This window comes from Sciurus carolinensis, chromosome 8 (genome assembly GCF_902686445.1).
Source record: "Sciurus carolinensis chromosome 8, mSciCar1.2, whole genome shotgun sequence".
In the NCBI taxonomy this organism is placed as follows: Eukaryota; Metazoa; Chordata; class Mammalia; order Rodentia; family Sciuridae; genus Sciurus; species Sciurus carolinensis.
The window spans coordinates 64,830,989-64,855,429 of NC_062220.1; the positions used below are offsets into that span (position 1 = coordinate 64,830,989).

General features: G+C 34.5%; 1 protein-coding gene across 3 annotated transcripts in view; it reads right to left on the minus strand.

Moving 5' to 3' along the window:
- Reln (reelin) overlaps positions 1–24,441 on the minus strand; it is a 461,189-nt gene that overhangs the window by 291,284 nt on the left and 145,464 nt on the right. For all 3 annotated transcript variants that reach the window (XM_047560479.1, XM_047560477.1, XM_047560476.1), the window contains exon 3: positions 21,863–21,998. In XM_047560479.1, the coding sequence (XP_047416435.1) occupies positions 21,863–21,998 (136 nt within the window). The remainder of the gene's footprint in view (positions 1–21,862; positions 21,999–24,441) is intronic.

Below are 24,441 nucleotides of genomic sequence, written 5' to 3' on the forward strand. Positions count from 1 at the left end.
TTCCCTGATCGCTAGGGATGTTGAACAATTTTTCATATATTTGTTGGCTCTTTGTATTTCTTCTTACGTGAAATCAGACTTGTATTCTTAAGTCACATAAAAGTCAGGTTTTCTCTTGTGTGTCATGGAATTTGTTCCTAATGATACAAATTCCAGGAAGCAGAGCTTCTGGTTGATAATTGCTTAAAGAAATTCTCTATTTTGAATAAATTCTCTACTTTTAATTAATCTCATGATTCATATCAAAAGGAACTACTTCAATTATCTCACTGTTTCTACTGCCCTTCTGTAGTCATTTTTTCCCTCCAAGGCACCCTATTCCATAATACTTGTGCTCTAACTTTCTCTCCTTTCTGCTGACATGCCTGGGGCATCCTCTGCTCTCATGCGTACATTCACTGTGCCCCTTGCCCCAAGCATTATGAAATCAATTACTTATTACGCTACTAAGTAATGTCATTTCCTCTCATCTCTTTGTCACTCAGGCCTTGAAAGCAATAGCTCATCTATCTTCTATTCAGTGCAAGACCCAAATAATAAGGTCTTAAAATCATCAGGACCTAAAGCTAGGTCTAATCAACTGGAACCAGAGAAAGGAGGAGAAGACATTTGTGTCAGTTTCTTGCATATGTTGGAATTATTTTCTTTGGCAGAAACATGTCACATTCTTTTTTTATGACAGTCGGCAGAGCCGATCACAGGACTATGCTCTGGGCCAGTGACGAGGCACGACAACCTGGCAATCTTGCTATTATCCCAAAGCCCAGAGCTGCAGCACTGCTGCACTGCTGGAGGCAGATTATCCTTCTCTCCAGGAATAAAAAAAAAAAAAAAAAAAAACCTCACCTCTTCTGCATGGATTACAGTGCACTCACACAGTGTTTGGTTCAAAGAATAAATATCGGTCACTGTGGCAATGATAACAATGCTAGGAAAATTCTCTTTATACTAGAGGAGTTTACTTTTCTTCCTTTCTTTTTTAGGAAATGTGTATAAGTACATCTTAATTTCTCTACGTAATTTCTCTACATAGTTGTTTGCTTTCAAACAAGCAAAACACTGACTTCCCTTGGTGTATCCTAAACTGTAATGTTCTTCTTTTCTTAGACTGGACTCACCATGTCTATTCTCCCACAGTTAGGAAAGCATTTTTAAAGTTATTACCAAAAAGAAATTTTAAGGCTTACAACAAAAACTATTTTGACTGAGTATTAGGGTTCAATTATTTTGTTCTTAAAAATTGTATGCAAAGGGGCTGGGACTTAGCTCTGTGGCAGGGCACTTGCCTAGCACATGCGAGGCACTCGGTTCGATCCTTAGCACCACATAAAAATAGACAAATACAATAAAGGCATGCCTTTCATCTACAACTACCAAAAAAATTTTTTAAATTTGTATGCAAAAGAGATTTTCAAAAATAAATTATCATTATTGATATGTACTTACTTAACATATGAGAATTTCAAACTTGAAGAACTGTTTTTCATTATACCTCTCTCACTGTTACTTTCTAAAATATATCCTGCTTGTGGGACAACAATAGAAACCAATCATACCTAAATAAAAATAAATTGCATTTATCTGAAAAATGGCAAAGTGTAGAACAACCTATTATTTTTCACCTGGTACATAAAGTCATATAGAAGGGCCTGAGTTTAATCACAAGAGGAACTGTAAAACACATCTGTGACATCCCTAACCTAACTCACGCCTACATGAGAGATTGGTACATCTTATGAATTAAACATAAGTCCTGATTTATGTTCGGTTATCCCTCATATCAAAAACTACAGTAGCAGAGCTGTGTCACTGTGAATTCATTTAATGATATTGATGAGACAGCCTGCGCAGAGACTGCAAAGTAACCACCAGTGCATAGCACAGCCCTATAAATCACTTCTGCAGAGTGGTAAAGCAATAAATAACAAGTCATTAATTCATCGTAAGTTATGCTAAGAAGCTAAAACTACATATGTACCAGATTGTAAATAAATGCCTCTGGTACAGTATTTGAAACAGGCAATGTTTCGCATAGAAACAATTTTATAAGGGCAAAACAAATCACTGAGTAGAATTAATTCATTGTGAACTTCCCTTGGCAGACATAAACATACACGGATTTTTTGTTTTCAAATTGACCCCTAAAACTTCTTTTCATCCAGAGGTAAATACATAAAAAAATGTTACATCCAATGAAACATTTTTTAGTATCCAGATTATGAATCTTCCCTGTATGTGATATAATGGTCTAGTCACAAAGCCCTTGAATAAGCTAATGGCATTTTTCTAAAGAATAACTTGGTAGAATGAAGCTAGTTCAAATGGTTTTCACTTGTTGCATCCAAAAAACAGTTAACTGAGGCTAGTCATGTTGTGCTTTTTATCTGAATAAGAAAACATTTGCCTTTGAGCGACTTTAACTTTCCCTCCCCAGTTAATGACCTTTTAGTCAGTACTCCCAAACCATCCTTCATTCTTAGCCCTTCAGTAACTGAGTCCCTAAAGTTGTACAGGACTACACCATCTGGCCCTGCCTGGCCCTTCTGACCTTGTTCAGATCTCAGGCCATACCTTCCCCTGTGCTGTCTCTCAGAGTCCTGTCTCTCAGAGTCCTGTTCTGTCTCTCAGAGTCCTGTCTCTCAGAGTCCTGTGCTGTCTCTCAGAGTCTTCACAACACATCAATGGGCAACTGGGGCTGGGAAGCAACCTAACTGAAAGTAATGACTCTTAAAGAAAAGAACCTCACACGCTGCTCAGACGGTAAAATATTTCAATATTTCAAGGCAAACGGGGCCTTTTATGGTAGCTTATGTCTGGTGAGCACTGAATTTCCCTGAGCTGTAGGATATTTGCATATGTATGACAAAGACTAATCTGTTCTTTTTCTTTCTACTTTGTATTATTTAGCTTTAAATTGGGTCTGAATTAATTTGTAATCAAGGAACTCCAAATGAGCTCTCATTAGCAGAGTGTTTATCTGATTCTTTCTGCAGAATCTGAATACAAAGGTTCTAAATACAGCAACATGTTAACTATATTGCATTTCAAGCCTATATCTAATTTCCTGCTTACTATCACTCTAGGCCTCTTTTATCATTATTACTCCCTAATTCTAGCTATCTAATATCAAAGTTTAAAATTGCTTCCTCTCCAGATACATTTGCTTGAATTTTTTTTTTAAGTTTTTTTTTCCCCCTAACATCTCTTAATGATCTCTAGGGACCTTCTGAATTTAATCTTATTCCTCATTGGTATTTTGTAACAAATACCTATCCATTTAACATCATCTGAGAATTTGATTGACTTGTTCTTTGCCCTCTGTTTCAGGTCAACGATAAAGATGTTAATGTGGTTGTGCCACTAGTCTCTCTGGAAGGTCACTAGAAGTCCTTTATCTCTTTACATATGTGACCAATTTTCTCTTGTGACCCTCTAGCCAGTTTTTCCCCACTATACAGTAATACCCACATCCTTATCACTTTGAAGTTCCTTGGTAACATGACCTGGAATTGAGAAAGATAAAGCTAAGTGAGGACACTTTGTATATTGAGTATCGAGGTCGTGTATATTTAAGTAATTCTTCATGATTTTTTTTCTAAAATAAATTAGGAAAATGACAAATAAAAGTAACTATCTTCAGGTTGAAAAAATAGAGACAAGCCAGGTTTCAGAAGCTAAAATTCAGAATTTTTGTAAATCCACTGACTACTTTTACCTTATACTTATTTTATAGGAAGGACATTTATTATTTTTAAAAGTCATTTGGATATGATCAATAATACTTTTATTAACTACATTTTGTACATGAGCAGATTTTCCAGATGAGTCCAGAAAACTGAAGCTGTGAGCATAGCAAGGAAATCTTAAGCATGGGGTACAAGTAATATTGTGTCAGGAAGATACAGTTATTTGAATTTGAGCCTGTTCTAGAAAACCCAGAATATAAGGTCATGGTTTATTTAGATTAACAAATTCAAACAAAACATCCCCATTTTCATCAGTAATCAGAGATCAGTGTTTGGATGACTGAGATTTATACTTCACTAACTTTTTCTCATTATATATGTGAAGGAAGACAAAAGAAGCCTGGAACTCAGTCAGCAAAGCCCTCCGAGGGCCCAGGAAACAAAGGGCAAGAGGGTTGACAGGGTGTGGTGATGGAAGCAGAAGCTTTGGACTCCACCACAGGCTTCTCTGTGCTAGTAGACTAGCTCTGTGATGCTGAGCTCACCTCTCTGGAACTCAGTTTCCTCATCTTTACAATGAATTTAGGTCTAAGTAGTTACCTGTAGAGCCTGGAGTTATACCAAGCCAAGAGAACTTTGCCCCTATCAATACACCTACTTGGCAATGTTTCTAAAAAGGTAGCATTAACCAAGTTAATTTATACATCCTAGACTTACAAACCATTTTGGGACAGAAGAAGGTATAGAAAGAAACATAAGCAATCTCTAAGATCATACAGAGATGTGCTATAATGCCTTGTTGAATGATTTTCCATTATCAGATTCTAGCTGCCCAACTGTCATCTAAGTATTATGCATACTGAAAATATTTGTTCATGAAAGTGACTGAATATGTAGAAATGTAGGCAAATACTACTGCACACTATTACAGTATTATTTCTAGAGTCAATTTAGCTATTGAATTACTTTTTCCCCCATTTTCAAATATTTATTTGAGAAATTCAGCTTTCAGTCAAATAATTGTATGCTGGTTAATATCTGACCTTGTTCAGTTTTACATATAATGATATAAAGGTCTGAGTTTTCCCAGGCAAATAAAATTAATCTTTACCCATAGTGTTGAGGTTTCAAAGGCAGGCAGTTGGATGGAGATCTTTAAGATATGATTTTCCTCAGATTTAAAGTTAGAAGTTTGACTTGATGCATTAAGCAAAATGTAAATTATCTATGAAAATTAAAATGTATATCACTACTGTACTCACTGTAGTATAATTAATGTAAATATTTAATTTGATAGTAGTACATACTATTTCTTGTTCAAATGCTATTGTTGGATACTGAGACAATTTAATACTTAAAAATAAAACTTCTTGTGGATTAGCATGATGGGTTGTGGAAAGTCATTCTTGTGAACTGGCAGGAGTATTCTGATGTGCTTTAATAACCGGTTTAGTAGTTTCTTTAGGTTAAACACCTGCTCTCAAAGACTTTAAAATCAGAACACTGAATTATGTTACTTCAAAAACCGCCAATATGGGCTGAGGATACAGCTCAGTTGGTAGAGTGCTTGCCTTGCAACACAAGGCCCTGGGTTCAATTCCCAGCACAACAACAACAGCAACAACAATAAAAATCCTTCAGTAAAAAAGCAGCATTACTTATAAACACTAATTGTCCGAGTCTATGTCCATCCCCTATAACCACTCAAAAAAACTTTTGAGAAGTGTATATTTATAGAAAATAATAAAAGTAACTCATTTCCTAGCAGAATTTATAGTCTCTTGTAAAGACAGGAATATTATAGTCAAACTATACAGTTAAAATGACAAAGTTTTTTTTTTTTAACATTTAAGTATCAGATTAAGAGGCTCACTTACTACCAATTAGTTAATTCCAAGGCTGTGAATTCCAAAAAGCTTTGGAAAAGGAACAGAATGGGTTAGTTAGGCCCCACACAAAATTTCAACTTTGCACTTTTTCCAAAAAACAAACTCAGAAAAACACAATGTCTGAAACAAATAGTTGTGAGGGAAAATAACTATGTACTCCATATATAACTCTTAGATTTAAAAACTTAATGATAAAGAGTTGATTGGAAGTTACCAAAGTGCAATGTAGAATTGAAGTTGCAGGATACTCTGTGAGAGAAAACTGATACTCTTTGATTTTTGAAGTCATCTCAACATGCTCCAACTGAGCTATGTCCAAATCTTCCTTTATTTATTTGTTTTTTTATGTGTGTGTGTAGAATATCTGACTGCACAACAAATCTGGGATCCACTGTATGAAATAAAGGACCCTATGTGCTAAAGGCAAAATACAAAATTTAAAAATTGTGAATTGTTTTACTTTGATTACTTAGTATAACTATACACTCAATTTCTTTCATAAAGTTTCCATTTTTCCTTAAGTCCATAAATACTGCTTTAATTCCTAAAATCCAAAATCTTTAAATAGAAACTAACACTAAGTCCTTTCTCTTATTTACAAATTCTGTTGATATACAGATAATACAGATTCAATTTTATATCTAAAAGATAACTCACAATAGCAAAGTCATAGAACCTACCCAAGTACCCGTTAACAGATGTATAAAGAAAATGTGGTATATATACACAACGAGTTTTACCCAGCCATAAAGAAAAATGAAAATATGGCATTTGCTGATAAATGGATGAAACTGGAGAACATCATGCTCAGTGAAATAAGGCAGACATCAAAAGTCAAGAGTGAAATGCCTTTTCTCATATGTACCAGCTAGAGTGAAATAAGGGGGCAATAAAAGGGTTCCATTAAAAGAGAAGGGAAACCAGTAAAGTACAGGAAAGGAATTGAAGGAGAGGAAGAAGGGATGAGAAAAGGGAGAAACTACAGAAAGAAACTGGCCAAATTATGCTAGGTACCTATAGGAATATACCACAGTGAATTTCACTTTTATGTATATCATAAAGCACCAATCAAAAATAACTAACTAGAAGGAAGACCCGTGGAACAGAAGAAGAGGAACAGGAGAAGGATGAGGGGAGAATAAGAAGAAGTACTGGGGACTGAAATGGAGCAAATTAAATTCCATGCATGTATGATTATGTCAAAAATGGACCCCACTATTATGCATAACTATAATGTATGAACAAAAACGATTTAAAAAAGAAATGTACAACACAAGAATCTTTGTAAAACTATACATTTCAATGTGTTTTTAAAATTTTTCTCCAGTGGCATTTGTTATAAAGAGAAAGCATCAAATATTTCATTTCAATATCTTAGATTTAAATACTACCATTTAAAATTCCCTATATATATTCATATGTCTTTATCAAAGTATAGAATACTAACAGCATTTTGTTTTAATATTAGAAAATAATGAATGTCATAGCTGATGTAATGTTTGAAAGACTTGATGTTTTCACCTAATGTGATTGTAGGTACATTTCTGTTCTATCTTACCCTCCCGCACACAAAATCATTCTATGCCAAATCCCTTAAATGCCTCTTTTGAAGTTTAAAATTAATTCCAGTGGTTACTCTTCTATAATCCTCCATCTTTTAAAAAATGAAAAATATGCTTACACTTGTTTTGCTTATACTTTTTGAGAAATCAGATGGAATCCCAAATATCCTATGTGAGTATGTGCTATGCTTTTAAAAAGAAAAAACACAGACATCCTCAATAAAGCTACGAATCCGATTTTCCTGTAATTCATAGGACCAAGGTAACAGTTTTCTTTAAGTGTCCATTTATAATGTTAAATCAATGTTATAAGGAATTTTCATGGAAATACACAAGAATTTTTACTGATTCTAAATGAATTTCATTATGAGCAGGCCTTTTATACTTAATGGCAAATTAATTCTTAGTAACAAGGCATTTGATAGGTTACCAAGAGTGAGGGTTGACAACAAAACCACTTAGCTTCATTTTTTATTAATATTAAAGTGAGGAACTGATTAAGCACATATATTTTCAATTTGGAAAAAAAACTTTGAAGTGTTTTACCAAATCTTTCAATTTTGAAATCAAAAGGTTTAAATTTGTATTAGAAATGAAAGTGTGCTGTTTCTTTGGGAAAATAAAATCATGGGAAGAGTAGTTTGAACAGTACCAAATCTTTCTAATAGAGTCTGCTTGTTGTATGGATTTTTCTAAGGTTTTACTATTTTATAAGCTCATCTTGCCCTCACCATTAGAAGTCATAACAGCAGATGCTGAAATAATTAAAAACCTATCACTGCAGACTCTTCCTTCACATCACAGACTAGGAAAATGAAGGCAGTTTATGGGTGTCCTTGTCTCACTTTATCCACCTCTCCGTAGTTGACATGTAGGCTTTAATGTGCATCCTTGCACCTCTCCTTCGGCAGGAAGCCTGTCTCTGGGGATCACTTGCAGAAAATAGGACATTGAGTCCATAATTAAAGTAATCTCTTTCCAGGCAGATGCTGCAGTTGGCTCTGTTATCACATATTACAAAAGGCATCTTGAGGGTTATAAAATGTGCAGCAAATAGCTTTGGAGATGAGAAACAGCAATTTTTCATCTAATTTTGATCCATAGACATGTAAGTACTGTATTGCTACTTTTTGGTTTTGAGCCAAATAACTATTATGGTGCTGAGATGAGCCAGGCAGTAACCAAAATTAAAGAATACTTTAGCTTTTATCCTCAAAGTGAGAAAAGCTCTTTTGTAACCATCTTTTGCACTTAGCAAATAAGGAAGCCATCTCAAATCTTAGCATTAATGCCTGCAGGCGGATTTAGAAGAAAGGCTTATGTGGCTTAGCTTTATAGCCATACTTTCAATATATTTGCTTAAGTTAAAACCAGGGTTTGATTAAGGGACCTACTATCTTAGCTCCTTTGCAACTTGAGTGTACATTTTTAATTAGAAGCCCTTTTCACTGTTTATCTTTTCTATAAAATTTAGAACATTGCTCTTTTAAATATATGTCAGCCCAGATAACTAATATGCTCATAATATTCATAATCCCTTCTATAAATACTAATAGAGGAAATGGATGGAAGAGATTTAACTACCACTTTTTTGTTTCCAGCTCAGGGTTTGTCAGTGTCTCTAACCAAAACCTAACTTCAATATTGCAAGACAATAAAGTAGACATGAAAATAATTACTTTTGCTTAATACTTATTTCTCAGGGCTAAATAAGGCAACTTATCAACGTACATTGATTTAACTTTTTTATTGTTTGTTCTATTTAGTTATATACATGACAGCAGAATGCATTTTGATTCACTGTACACAAATGGAGTAAAACTTTTCATTTCTCTAGTTGTACACAATTAAAGAGGTTATCTTGAAATTCCAGAAAATATGTGGTTTAAACTTTTTTATTTTTTTCAGAATTTGATTTTTTTTCTAATAACAAAGTTTTAAATGAACTTGGGTCATTCAATTAAAAATACTGTTAATAATATTAACCCTTAAACTATTGAATAATAGATATGTTTGTATTTCAGGGTATTTAAAACTTCAGAATTAATATTTAGAAAAAATCATGTAATTTCCCTTGAATTACTAGAGAGAAACTACTGCAAATCAAAATTTTAAGTTATAGATATACTTTTGTTAAATGATCAAATTGGTAATTCCAGGGCACCCAAAATATTATGATATATAGCCTGCTGTCACCCATGTATGCCTTGAGGTAAAAATAGCAAAGTATAAACTCTAATTCTCTAACATATAATCTTCTGGCATATTTATGACTTCATGCATTTTTCCACCCATGTATGTATGCATTCATTTATCATTTAACAAATAATTTTATTTATTTACTTAAAATTAATATTATCTTTGATTGACAAATCAGAACTGTATTCATTTATTGGGTACAATATGACATTTTGATATATGTATACAATGACATGATTCAATCAAGGTAATTAACATACCCATTACCTGGTTTATCTTTTTTTTAAATTGAGACTCTTGAAATTCACCCTCTTAGTTACCTGGAAATAAATAATATGTTAATATTGACTATAATCCCCCATCCTGCTGTGCAACAGATCTCAAAACCTAGTTCTTCTATCTAAACTTTGTATCCTTTAATCAACAACTCCTCCTTCCGTCCATTCTTATGTCTACCTGCAGCCTCTGGTAAACATCTTTATATACTCTCTTCTTCAGAGTACAACGTTTTAGAGTCTGTCTATAGTGATATCATGTGGTTTTGGTCTTTTTGTGCCTGGTTTACTACATTTAGTATAATATATTCCAGATGTAATCATGTCACAAATTACAGAATTTCTACCTCCACCCATTTAAGGTTAGAGAGTATTCCATTGTGTATGTATACCACACTTCTTCATCCATTTATCCACTTACGGACACTTAAGTTGTTTCCATGTCTTGGCTATTGTGAATGCTACAATGAACATGGGAGTACACATACTCCTGCAAATACTGATATCCAAAAGTAAGACTATTGGGTTATATGGTAGTTCTAGACCTGGTTTCTGAGGAAATGTCACATTATTTTCCACAATGGCTATAACAATTTAAATTCACATCAACAATGTATAAGAAACCCCCTTTATCTTCATTATCTATAACTTTTTTGTCTTTCAACAATTTTGAAATATAATTTAAAAGAATTTTTATCTAAATAATTTTGTTATTTGCAATTTAAGTATTAGAAATACACACTCAGTACTCTGTCACCTGAAAGGCAATTTTCAATTTTTCACATTTCTTTCAGCTATTTTCTCATATTAATATAGCAACCCCAACTTATTTTTGGCTAGCACTTGTCTGGTGTGTCTCCTTCCCTCTCTTTTCTTTCAACATTTTGTGTCATTATGTTTAGGTTTGTCTCTTGGAAGAAATATGTTGCTGGATTTTGAAATTATGGTCTGAAAGTCACAGTGTTCCAAATATAAAATTTAATCTGTTTATATTTATTGTAATTATTGACTTATTTATCCTATATTACATTTTATATTTCCAAGATTTTAATATTTGCTTTTTCATTTATTTTGATGGATTACTTATATTTTTAATATTTTCCCTATCCCCTTTTTATTTTGTAAGTTCTAATTTTATTTCTGTTCTTTGTATTTACATCTTCCACAATCATCCTTAACCAAAATTATAATCATCTTTCAAAAAATTTGAGGATATCTAATACTTATTTCCTTCCTTTCCTCAACATAAACTCTAGTGTTGCTTAGAATTTTAGTTTTACATGGCCTTAAAACACTATCCTAAAATAGTTATTAGTGTATATTTTATAAATATACTTGCAAATCCACCGCTTAGAGTTCTAAGATGCTTACTAAAGTCCTATACTCAGCATTAATTACTGCACCATGACATAAAATATCTTACATCCTACACTTTTATTCTGAGTTTACTTCCTTTTTACTGAAGGATACCCTTTTAAAACTTGATTCAAAATGATCTATATATGATAAAAATCTCAAGAAGTATTTTTGAAAATATATTTTGTTTTCACATTTTACATACTTTATGTAGTCATAGAACTCTAAAATGACAATTATTTTCCTTCATTGCTTTGAAGATATTCTACCTGTCTTCTGACATCTCTTGTTACTCTAAATTAAATATATGAGTAATCTGACTTTTCTCTTTTGTTGTCTATGATATTTTCTCTGTCTTCAACATTCTGAAAGTTCATTGTAATCTACATTGCTGCTAAATATTTTATTTATCTTCCTTCGACAGAAAAAAACTCATATCTTTCTTAGTTCTAGAAAATTCTGCATTTTCTTTTTAAATTCACCTCTTCTCATTCTTTTTATATTTCCTTGTAAAACATTTATTACATATTAATTTCTTGACTTGGTATTCTGTACCAGATTAATCATGTAAACCAGGCTTCTCACATTCAATTGTTTAGCTTCTTATAAGTGACATTTTCCCTAAAGGCTCCCGGCAGATGACAAATTCTTTTGCTGTTTTTACAGGCAAAGTTGGGAAATACTTTGAGGCTCCATGTACAGGACTCAGTTTCAGCTCCCTATCTTCTTATCTCTGGCTATATTTGAAGGGGCTCAGCTCCAGGACCCATACAAGTTAAAACTCTAGGACTAGAACCTAAATCCAGGTTTACTATGCCCACAGGCCACCACAATGGTATCTCTCTTTTCTTCTGGACCCTGGTCAAATATATATATTCATGTGTGTGTGTGTGTGTGTGTGTGTGTGTGTGTGTGCACTTATAAGTTTGCTCCACATTAGGTAGAATTTCTATGTGATTTTAGTGGATGAGTTCCTGCTATGCCACTTCAGTCTTCTATGATGCCAGATATCTTCTACACACATTTAAATGTGTTTGAAATTGTATCACAGAAACAAATGTTTAGATATTTTTGTCACTTATTATTCCAAGCATCTCCCAAGTTACTACATTATCTTTACAAAACACAATTTTAGAAGTGCCATAGAAAGGTAGTATAGGGTAGTGCTTAAATGGAAAAGTTCTGGAGCAAAGCAGACCTATCTCTGTGAGCTCTTCAACAGCTCCATCAGTAATGGGCAGTTTGGGGAGGTACAGGCACTGAGGCTGCCTCGTACACAGGTGCTTAGTAAATGGAAGTTGCTGTTTTAAATATTATTATTATTATTATCATAATAAAATTACATTCTAAATTTCACCATTGCTCTCATGTTAATAATGATTAGCCTTCTAGACCAGCTAATTTTAACTATTAAGCATATGACAATAAATTTTCATGGGATAAGAATACTTTTGCAAAGATGCAGAATGTAAAACATTGTGGCAGGGGGCAGGAAGGGATTGGCAGAGTGGGAACAGGAACTGAGATCTATAGGTGAACAGAGAGGAAAAGATTTGTAGCTCAAGGTTCCCAAAGAGTAGCACTCTGTCCTGAGCATTGTAAAGAAGGTAACCCAGAGGCAATTCTCACTTGTCATCTTGGCCCACCACTGCCCATAATAATGGTTAAAGACCATAGAAACTGCTGCACTGACAAAACTAAAATGAACCATTAGGTAACCAGCTTTTAACATAAAATAGCCTTACTCGATGAAGTTAGATGTTATGATGGTTCAGGTTCACAGGGCAATTGCAAAATCTAGTTTTACTTTATTCCTTCTATATGCCCTTTGAAGTGTATGATTACCATCTATAAATGTCAAGGTAATATAAGAGGAAAAGATAATTTAACAGATTATCTAAACCTGTCATGCATATTATAAATCTGTGCTGTTTCGTATAATAGTCACTAGCCATACATTGCTTACTCAGAACCTGAAATGTGGCTGGTACAACTGAGGAAACAATTTTAAATTTTTATTTAATTTTAATTAATTTAATTCAAATCACTACACATAACTTGTAGGTTCTATATTAGGAAATACTTTCAGTAGGGATTCAGTGGCATATGCTTGTAATTCCAGCAACTCAGCAGGTTGAGGCATGAGCATCACATGTTCAAGGCCAGTTTAGGTAACTTAAGGAGACCCTGTCTCAAAATAAAATAAAAAGGGCTGGGATGCAGCTCCTGGGTAGAGCGCCCCTGGGTTCAGCCCCCAGTACCACACACATACACACACAAAAAAGTACAATTTCAAAAACTTTTAGAATATGTGTGTATGTATATACATATGTATGTGTTATGGCTTGGGTGTATGGTACCCCACAAAAACTCATATGTGAGACAATGCATAATGTTCAGAAGTGAATAGATTGTGTTATGAGAGCTATAGCCAAATCAGTGGGTTAGTCCACCTGAATGGATTAACTGAGTGATAAATTGGTCAGGTAGGGCGTGGCTGGAGGAAGTAGATCACCGGGGCATGCCTTTGGGGTTTATGTCGCTTTCTTGTCTGTTATGGATTGAACTGCTTTCCTCTGCCACGTCCTTCAACCATGATGTTCTGCCTCACCTCAGGCCGAGAGCTAGAGTCACCTGACCATGAACTGAACCTTTGAAACCATGAGCCAAAATAACCTTTTCCTCCTACACTTAAGTTTTTCAAGATGTGTCTTTTGGTCACAGCAATGCAAAATTTGACTTAACACAGTGTGTATGTATGTGTATGTGTGTGTGTGTGTGTGTGTGTGTGTGTAAAATATGTGTATGTGTGTATCTCTATACACATAAACATATAGATAGGTAGATAGATAGATGATAGATAGATAATATCCAAATAAGTCAAAAAGAACAAATTAAATTCTTTAAAAAGAATTCAGTCATAAAGAAGCATAAATATTATGGTATTTGCAGATAAATGGATGGAATTGGAGAATATCATGCTAAGTGAAATAGGCCAATCCCCAAAAACCAAAGGTTAAATGTTTTTCCTGATAAGTGGATGATGATATATAATGGGGGTGGGGAAGTGGGGGTGAGAGAAGAATGGAGGAACTTTAGATTACATAGAGGGAAATGAGAGGGAGGAGGCAAGTATGAAAAATGGTAGACTGAGACAGACATCATTACCCTATATACATGTATGATTATACAAATGGTATGCATCTACATCATGTACAACCATAGAAACTAAATGATGTACCCCATTTGTGTACAATGAATCAAAATGCAGTCTGTAAAAATAAAAAATAATTTAAAAATAAATAAAAAGTTCTTATCTGGAAGAAGTTCAAATTTTATTTCACATTTATAATAATGACTTAAAATATTCAGATACTTTACTAAAAGCAGGGTTTAATAATATGCTGCCACTAGCATATGTTACTCATGTAACTCTGTTAGCAAACCATGGGGGTGTTGCTGCCATGGGAAAGCTTTATCCACCTGTTCTCAGACATCATCGTCCTCACTAATTTTGATAGTGGAGGCAATGTGCAGGGAAAATTACACTTAGGGCTTCTACAACTGTTTAAAACAACTTTAATAATAGAGAAATAACCCAAATCTCTGTCCATATTTTACCTGTGACATTCCTATTAGATTTAGAGAACTTCTAAGAATTGTAACAAATAAAGCATTTATGTGTACTGACTTTGGTCTTTTGCTTTCACAAACATTCCCTGTGGTTTCAAGTAAGAAGTGCCAAGTGCCATGGTAATCCACTTAAATAAACCACAAAACCTTGTAATAAGGAGCATCTTGTGGATTCCAAACCATTTACTTGAGTGCTCTCTAAACATTCTCACACCATTACATGAAAGGAAAAGAAGAGGGAAGCAGTTGGTTTGCCATAGACTTCTTTTTTCCTAGATGAAACAATAGGATAAAGTAATATTTTTGTCTAAAAAGATAAAAAGCAGAGATTTTTAAAAAGAAACAAATTCACTAACATAACTGTTTTCTAGGGGATAAAATTTCCTGGAAGTACAACCATCTTTGGAACCTGGTTAAAAATATTTCATTACTGGAAATCCCACTGTAAAGCACCCACTGCTCTGATGGTCTTGTGATTTTAATGCAAAGAAAAGTTTCCTAGTGGAGACTCTGGAAGATTGCCCTAATAGAACCAGAGATGTTTACCCTGCAACTTCTTGGAGGAAGGAGGAAGAGACACAGAAAAGGACAAAGGAAAGAGAGAAAAATGAAGGGAGTGGTCTTGCCTTTTGACTATCTGTTAAATTTTTAAATTATATTGTATCATTAATATGACAAAACCAATTTCTTCAAAACTTCAAAACTTCTTGGAGATCAATGGACATATTATATTTCAACCATACTCCTCAAAAGTAAACATTAAATCTCCAGGAAGCATCATAAGAAAGGAAGATACATAAGAACACACATTAGTCCCTCAATTTAGGCTGTCTCCTTGCCCATGCCTAACTGGCTGCAGAGCATTGATGAAGACGAGGGCCTATGGGGAGTGAGAACTATCACTTAGGCTCCCAGTCATTACCTGTAAGGATAGATGATATGTAGTTTTCAATCCTGTCACTCAGAGGAACATTTTTAAGCAGTACTTAGAATATTTGTTATAAATTGGAAATGTCTTTAAAAAAGAAAAACTAGATCATCAGGGGAAAAAAAAAAGCAGAATTGTGATTTAAAAGAGATAAAATTTCTCTTTCAGAAAGTAGCATATCTGGTTTTATCTCACAGTATGGATATAATAATTTCAGACTTACATGAGAAGTGATTCATTTTTGCATCAATCTATGTACAATCTTAAAAGTAAAATAGAATGTGTATCAATTGCTGGCACCCTTATCTATAGCTATGAATGCACTCCCAACAGACACGGCCAAGGGGGAGTCCCTGCTCTTATTACAAATGTTTAAGTAACAAGGCAAATACATTTGTGATGTTTTCTTCTGATAGATGGAAATAAATGGGCAACTACATTATCTTTCCTGAAGAACTCCCCAGACAGGCTGGAATGGCTCTCATCAAAAATTAAAGGCATCTGAGAGATGCTCAAGGCAGCACTTCAAATCTCTGCATTTGTATTATTTCAGGCCTGTCAGGTGTTCAGAAACTGCTAGTGTCTTCAATTTCTCCAATGTTTTTGTCCTCTTATTTAATATACTTTAAGAAAGCAATCCCTCCAGGAGTTATTTCCGTTAGAGTAGCAAATGTTCAAATATGGTCCTGTGTTCCTCTTTGCTGATCTGAGTTCATTCTTTGTTGATGCTCAGGACCTTAAATAGAACATTGTATGATTCATTCTATTTTTGGTTTTGGTGCTGTTTGTTGAATGAATGAGATAAAATTTCTTTATCTCATGTTGAGACAGATTTCAAAATAAAGATAGTAAACACAGTTTGGACACTTTAAAAAGAGATTCTGACACCACACTCCAAACTATAAAATTTAAAATGGTATCAGTGCCATATTTTATCATAGTAAGATGGAGAGTGATTATTTCAAAAGCAGGTGAAGTAGTAAAATCACTTGCTTTGAACACAGATTTCCTTTTTCTGAATCTAGGCTGTGTCCCTCTTTAGGTAAGTTACCTAAGGGAAGTTACTTAACATCTCTGTACTTCAATTTTCTCATCTGTGAATTGAGATAATAATAGTACCTACTGTAGGGAATTACAGTGAGTATTAATGGATTAAATAATGAAAACTGCTTAGAACAATGGCAGGGACATAGTAAAATTTCAAAAATATTATTAGTGTTATAATTGTTTAAAAACCCTCCCTTTTCCTAATAGTTTCTCATCAACTTTTAGGGTTAAATGGCTTAGAGATTTCCTTTCTTCCTTCCCTTTCATCCCTGCCTTCTCCTCTTCTTTGCCTCCTTCCTTTCCCTTCCCTAACTCTGCCCATCTCTCCCCTTCTTCTCCTTCCCTTCCTCCGTCTCCTTCAAACTTCAGGCTTACTAATCAATAAAGACTATAATAAAATATGAAAATCAAGCCAAACTCTATTGCCATAAGATCTGAATGCTACCCAAATCTCTGGGTAAAATTATCATTTAAAATATAAACGTTATCAACAAGTGCCATACAAGTAACAGTAAAATAATTTTAGTCCATTTTCTCCATCTATATGACTACAGCCCACACTTGATCCTCAGAGCTTCCTCTCCTGTCTCTCACTTGATTATTTTTAACAAGAAAGGCAGTAAGCAGACGGCCTGAATGAGTAAGTGGCTAAGTGACTTACTAAAAAAACATGATCTACATTCAGACCAAATGCTGCTTATTCTTCACTGGGTAAGGCACACAACACATTATATAATTGTCCTAACTTTCAGTTCAAATATTCTATAATTCTTGGATATTTGAAATCTTTTTTTTATAAAGATTTTAAATAGGTAACGGGTTTAAAATCATAAAGTCCATAATACATCATCTGTACTGAGAACACATAATTAGGTCTATTGTCAATTCAATTGTCAGCCTTAGAAAGACCATGTGCAAGCTGGAGAATATCACACTAAGTGAAATAAGCCAGTCCCAGAAACCAAAGGCCAAATGTTTTCTCTGATATGCAGATGCTAATTCACAATAAGGCGGTGGAGGCTAGGGAAGAATAGAGGTACTTTGGGTTAGGCAAAGGGGAGTGAAGGGAGGGGAAGGGACATGGGGATAGGAAGGCTGGTAGAACAAATCGGACATTATTACCCTATGTACACAAATATTACATGACAGTGTGATTCTACATCGTGTACAAGTAGAAGAGTGAGAAGTTGTACTCCATTTATGTATGATGTGTCAAAATGCATTCTACTGTCATGTATAACTTATTAGAACAATTTTTTAAAAATCAGAGGAAAAAAAGAAAGACCATGTATATGGTAAAAGTTAATAGCTGAATTTCTTCAAATATAACACACCAACAATGATAAGACACTACGTAATAAAGTAATTATTATAATTGTAGGGTGCCATCAAATGTAAAATGTAGCCTACTTTAGAGATACTGTATTTTAGAATCAATGAAATATATTATAGCTGTTAATAAGTATTTATTAAGAAACTTATATTACATAAAGTTCAGCATTTAGGAAATACTAAATATATAAAAATATTATTAATAGTCCCTGACCTTGGGGATTTAAAGCCCAATTAGAAAAAGAAAGCAAGCACGCAAAAAATTAAATAGCAATATGAGTTAACTAACAATATAAAAAAGTCATTTAGAGAACTAGGCACAGAGGCACACTCCTGTATTCGCAGCACCTGTAATCCCAGAGGCTGAGACAGGAGGATTACAAGTTCAAAGCCAGCCTCAGCAATTTAGCAAGGCCCTAAGCAATTCAGCTAGACCCTATCCTTAAATAAAATACAAAAAGGGGCTAGGGATATAGCTGAGTGGTTAAGTGCCCCTGGGTTCAATTCCTGGTACCAAAAAGAAATTATATAGAATTTATCAAAAATGCATGTAAGCATGGCTGAAGTTTAATTTCTAAGAAATAATTCTAATAACTAGAGGAGGAGACTGTGAAGGTTCCCAATGGATAGAAATAATAATATTTAGACAACACCTACAAGGGAGTCTGCCTCCCCCAAAAGCAAACCTGAATCTGATAGAGGTTCTGGGTTCCACTATTCATCTGTAGGAAGTACAGAGGGCAGAGGATAATTCAAGAGAACAAATTACACTGTAAAGCTGCAAACAAAAAAATTCCGATTCTGGGAAACTGTAGGATAAATGATCTAATTTTTTCAACAAATAAATTGCAAAGAAAAAAAAGTAGAGGAAAACCTATGAATTTAAAGACAAAAATATTTATTTAAAAAAAGCAAATGATATGGATAAGGATTAGTGTATAAAGATGCATAGTCAGAAAGTAAAACTTCAACTAGAAAAAAGAATATAACAACAAACAAAAAGAGAAAGAAAAAATAATATTTGAGGATAGAAATGCTAATAAGTACTCTGATTTGTACACATTATACATATGTAATAAATTATAACTCTACCCTATAAATAAATATGAATATTATGTCAATTAAAATAAAAATTAAAAAATTAAAATAGATCCCTATCTCTCACCCTGTACAAAAATCAATTCAACATGGATCAAAGACCTCAATATAATTTTTTTGTGTGTGGTACTGAGAATTGAACCTAAATACTAGGCAAGCACTCTGGCACGAAGCTACATTCTCAGGCCGCAAAGATCTGAAACTTTTAAACTACTAAAAAACAGTGGAAATACCTCAAGACATAGGTGCAGACATACCTGAGACAGGTATATTTTCCCTAAAGTAATGGGGAACAGTGAAGTACCACATCCCTGAATGCCCCATTTCTGTTCCCAAAATACCTAGCCAAGATAAGGGAACAATGAGAGCAAGCCTGGGCTGCAAAGTTCAGACACGTACTTCTCTTATGTACGCTGGGAGCTAGGGCAAGCTAGTGTTATCTGTAGAAAGCTACCTTCTTGCGTGTGCATCAGGACAGTTGCTCCTTGGGATGGTGGTAATCCAAGCTAACTAAGCAAGTTAAAGCTGATGGTGTCACTGCTTCCGCAGACTAGCATAGAAAACCCCTCTTTGAGAGGAGACAGAACAGAGGGCACTGCGGAAAGGATACATGTCACTCATCCAGCTGGTTGCCTCTGGACAAAACACCATGAGGGAAAGGAGGTGTCACTTGGCAAAGCACCTTAAGGGACTGAGGTGCTACCTGTCAAACTGTCACCACTAAACTCTTTTGGGAGCTGTCTCCTTTCTCTTGTAAGCTTTCCCCCAATAAAACATATGTCTCCCATGCTGTTTCTGAGCACTTTATTTGGCCTGTCTGCAACCCACCCCACTGTCCTGGCATAACTGGGCTCTGGACAAGACAATAGAACTCCTACAGCTTAGTAAATAATAGCAAGAATCAACAAGTGGGATTGCATGAAATTAAAAACCTTCTGCAAAGCAAAAGAAACAACAGAGTGAATAGACATCATACACAATGGAAGAAAATCTTTGCCAGCTACTTTTACGACAGAGGATTAATATCCTGAACTCAAAAAACTTAAGTCCAAAAACGCTAATCAATAAATGGAAAATTGAATTGAACAAATACTTCTCAAAAGAAGTACAACTGACCAATAATTATACAAAAAAAAATCAAAATCTTTAGTCATCAGGGAAATGCAAATTTTAAAAAAAACCACATTGAGATTCCATCTCGCCCTAGTAATCAAGAATACAAATAATAATAAATTCTGTCAAGGAAGCAGGGGGAAGGAATTCCTATACGCTATGGTTGGAAATGCAAATTAGTATAGCCACTATGGAAATCAGTATGAAAGTTCCTAAAAGAACTAAAAATAAAACTATCTCATGATCCAGCTATACCACTCCCAAGTATATAGCTTAAATAATAAAAATAAGCATACTATAGAGATACCTGTACACACATGTTTATCACAGCAAAATTCACAGTAGCCAGGGTATGGAATCAACCTAGATGCCTGTCAACAAATGAATGGATAAAGAAAATATGGCATATTTACATGATGGAGTATTATTCAGTCATAAAGCACAATAAAATCATGTCATTTTCAAGAAAGTGAGTGGAACTGGAGATCACCACATGAAGTGAAGTAAGTCAGATTCAGAAAAATAGCTATCACCTCTTTCCTCTCATATGTGGAGTAAACAGGTAAAAGAAAGATGACATTAAAATAGAAGGGAGACTGGGAAGAGAAAGGAGACCAGGGGAATAGGGAATGGGAGGTTACAGAAAAGTAACGGTAGAGAAAATTATCAAAACAGGGTATATACATGTACAAATATGTCACAAGGAAACCCAATATTCTGTATAATTAATATGCACAAATTTTAAAAATAATTTTTCCTACCTTTAAAAATTGAAATTTTAACTTTAATTTCATGTTTATTAGAATATAGATTTATAGGATATGATATATTTACCTCCCAATGCCTCAGGCTTTTGTGTTACTTTGTTTTTGTTTACTATATAAAATTAATATTGAATATTAGCAATTCCTTTCAAGTATTACTGGCAGAAAAAATCTTTTCCCTTAGCAATTTTGAAATACATACTGTAGTCACCATTAGATACAGTATGCAATAGATCTCTAAAACATTCATCTTCACTGAAACTTTGAACCCTTTCAATAATCTCTCCGCATTCTCCATCTCCCAACCCGATTCACTTTTATCATGTTGTGTACTTTTTTCAGTTAAAATCGAATTTACAAATCTTGAGGTTAAAATAAATACACAAAAATAAACTGCTAAAGCTACTTTATAAAAAAGTTTTGACAAATGCCATAATATTATTCTTCTTTATGGCTGAATAATATTTATGGCATTTGCAAATAAATGGATGGAATTGGAGAATATCATGCTAAGTGAAATAAGGCAATCCCAAAAAACCAAAGGTCGAATGTTTTCCCTGATAAGTGGATGATGATATATAATGGGGGTGGGGTGGGTGGGTAGTGAGAGAAGAATGGAGGAACTTTAGATTATGTAGAAGGAAATGGGGGGGTATGAAAATGGTGGAATGAGACAGACATCATTGCCCTATGTACATGTATGATTACACAAATGGTATGAATCTACATCGTGTACAACCATAGAAATGAAATGATGTACCCCATTTGTGTACAATGAATCAAAATTCAGTCTGTAAAAACAAAAAATAAATAATTTTTAAAAATACAAAAAAAGTTTTGACCTCTTTTACACCAAAATTAATGGTTTTAATTAAAGTCAAACCTATCAAAATAATACTTTAAAATAGTTACCCTCTATGTAACCTCATGAAAGGTTGCATTTGCCTTCTGTAGCCAACTCTGATACTTTGGGTACTTACATGAAATTGACGCAGCCAGTACCAGCAGGTGGAGCAATCCAGACGAAGCTGAGGTTAGTTGTGGGCAGGTGACTCACATGAGAGGCCACCACACTGCACATGAACTGGTTACCAAATTGGTGGTCAGACATGATCCCTGAGAGACAGAAAGAAAGGGACACTGTTATAAAAAGAACAAAACAAAGTCCTTCGTATCATGATTAACAATAATTATTAACATTTTTATGTTAAGATTTATTATGCAACTTGGTCTTCATATAAGTTATATAATTTTTCTCTTTTCATTGCTAGAGGGAAATTGGTCATTTAAAATATTATTAAGGAATGACCTACTATAATATTTACCTTGGTTTTGTTGATTGATCTTTGTCCATCAGCAAAATCCACCAGGACCTACCTGCCATTGAACAAGTTTGGATTTCTCAGAATATAAAAAGAGAGTCCAAACACCATGGGGAACTGTGAGGTTTCTCAGTAAGAGGATGCTAGGAGGAGTTTGAGCTTGTGTTGGGTTACTTCAGAGAGTAAGGAGATCAGGTTTGCCCAGGAGTTTTGCAATTTTAGTACTGAAAAGTTTTGTATTCTGGGAAACTCCCCAGTCCTAGTGAAGTTTCAGGAAAAGATTTATCTTCCATATCTGTGCTATTACAAAGTAGAAGTAACTTTGTCACTGAGTATCTTCATACCAGGGAAGATAAGTCTTAGAGTAATTTTGTTTAATGTTCGTGTTCTATGGACTTGCTCAACATGAGAACATCATGGTCTAGCTGTGAGCAGGTCAGAATGATCTTTCTAAAATATGATTCTGTTCATTATATTTCTCTATGAAAAAAAAAGTCAATGAACCCACATTGTCTATAGCAGCACTATCCAAAATAGACACTAGTTACAATGGTAAATTAATCAAATGTAAATTAATTAAAATTAGATAAAACTAAAAATTCAGTTCTTCAGTTGCACTGAAGCTGAGCTGAAGCCCCAGGAACTCACATTTTAAGGGTTCAATAGCCTGCCATATGTGACTGGTGGCTGCCATATTGGACAGTAGAGAACAGAACATTTCCAGTAACACAAATCTGTACTGGACAGTGTTGATCCACAGGACAAAAACCAAGACTCTTTGGATCTGTCTCTCAGGTCTTTTTAAATCTCAGTTTCAGTACTTCCTGCTCATCGCCTTGTACTTTACACACCCAAAACACCAAATGAACCCTTTCCCCACATAGGAAAAGCTGTATACTGTAAAATGCTCTCTTCCCAAGAGTTTGCAACCACCTGACAGATCCTGTATCAAGATTTAACTCATTTCCTTCCTTGACAAGTCTCTCCTCTCCACCTCCTAGGTCATTTCACCCTAAGTCCCTATGGAACTCTTTACTTAATTCCAACATAGCTCTTAGCTCAAGGTATCTGAATGTTCTGTTTTCTTATCTTTCAATACTTATTAAGCCCCTTACATGAACAAACCAGGTCTACTCATCTACATTCCCCTAGCATCTAGCACAATATATGTAGTCAATACATCATTTAATATACTTGTATCTCTGACCTTTGGCCTCATGGTTTAAAAGGCCTTCATAGTCCCTAAGATTTAATAATATATTCTCTTACATTTCTTTCTACTAATTTATTTTTACATTTACATCTTTAATATTTCTAAGTTTGATTTGGGGTGTGGCATAAGGTTATCATTTAACTTTCTTTTACCCAAATGGTTCTGGGTATCATCATTTCCACCTTGGTGTTGTGAGAGCGCTATCCACTAACATGGACCAAACACATAGATCTTTTCACAAAGCCTGGATTTATTGCATAACAATAAATTCACACGTTATATCATTTTCTTCAGCTGTAATTCACTGAAAATACTCATATTCCACTTGGTGTTGTGGCAGAAGGAATCACAAATTATTTTACTTCATTTCAATCTTAACTACCAATATCTATAACACTCAAGTTACACATCATACTTTACACAATGATACATAGGTTATAGAAAGGCTAAGGAAGGGTTAAGGCAGCCAGAGGGCTTCAAGAAGCCTATCAGAAGCAAAGGCAGAGAGCAAATGCATATGCAGAGTCACTGCAGGTGGTCAGATAAAATTATGAACTAGTCAAAGAGCCTGTTCAGAGCACAGAGCTGCTGGGATTGGAACTTATTTTACACCAGGGTCCAAAAGGAAGAAAGGCAGTTTTGAAGTGAGCCACATCAAGCAGGGAGATAGGCTGAACTGAAGCCCTAGGGATAGAGTAGGGAGTTCTTAGCCTGTTGACCTCAAGACCCATTCACCAGATGAACTGATGGAAGGTTGGTATGTGCCACTATACCACCATTGTAGGTACCCTTCCTTTTATGTGTTTCAGGTGAGGGGGTTGCACCTGTAGAGATGGATAAACTCATAAGCCTGATTTTTTCTGATATGGGTTTGATACACCCAAGCATTCATCCAGGTGCTTCTGATTTAATTTGATAAGTTCACAAGTAGTCATTTTTTATTAGCACAACAAATTTATTTATCACTTCATGTCTTATAGTTGTGCTGTGTAGATGGTAGTGATTCACTTTTTACAAAATATAG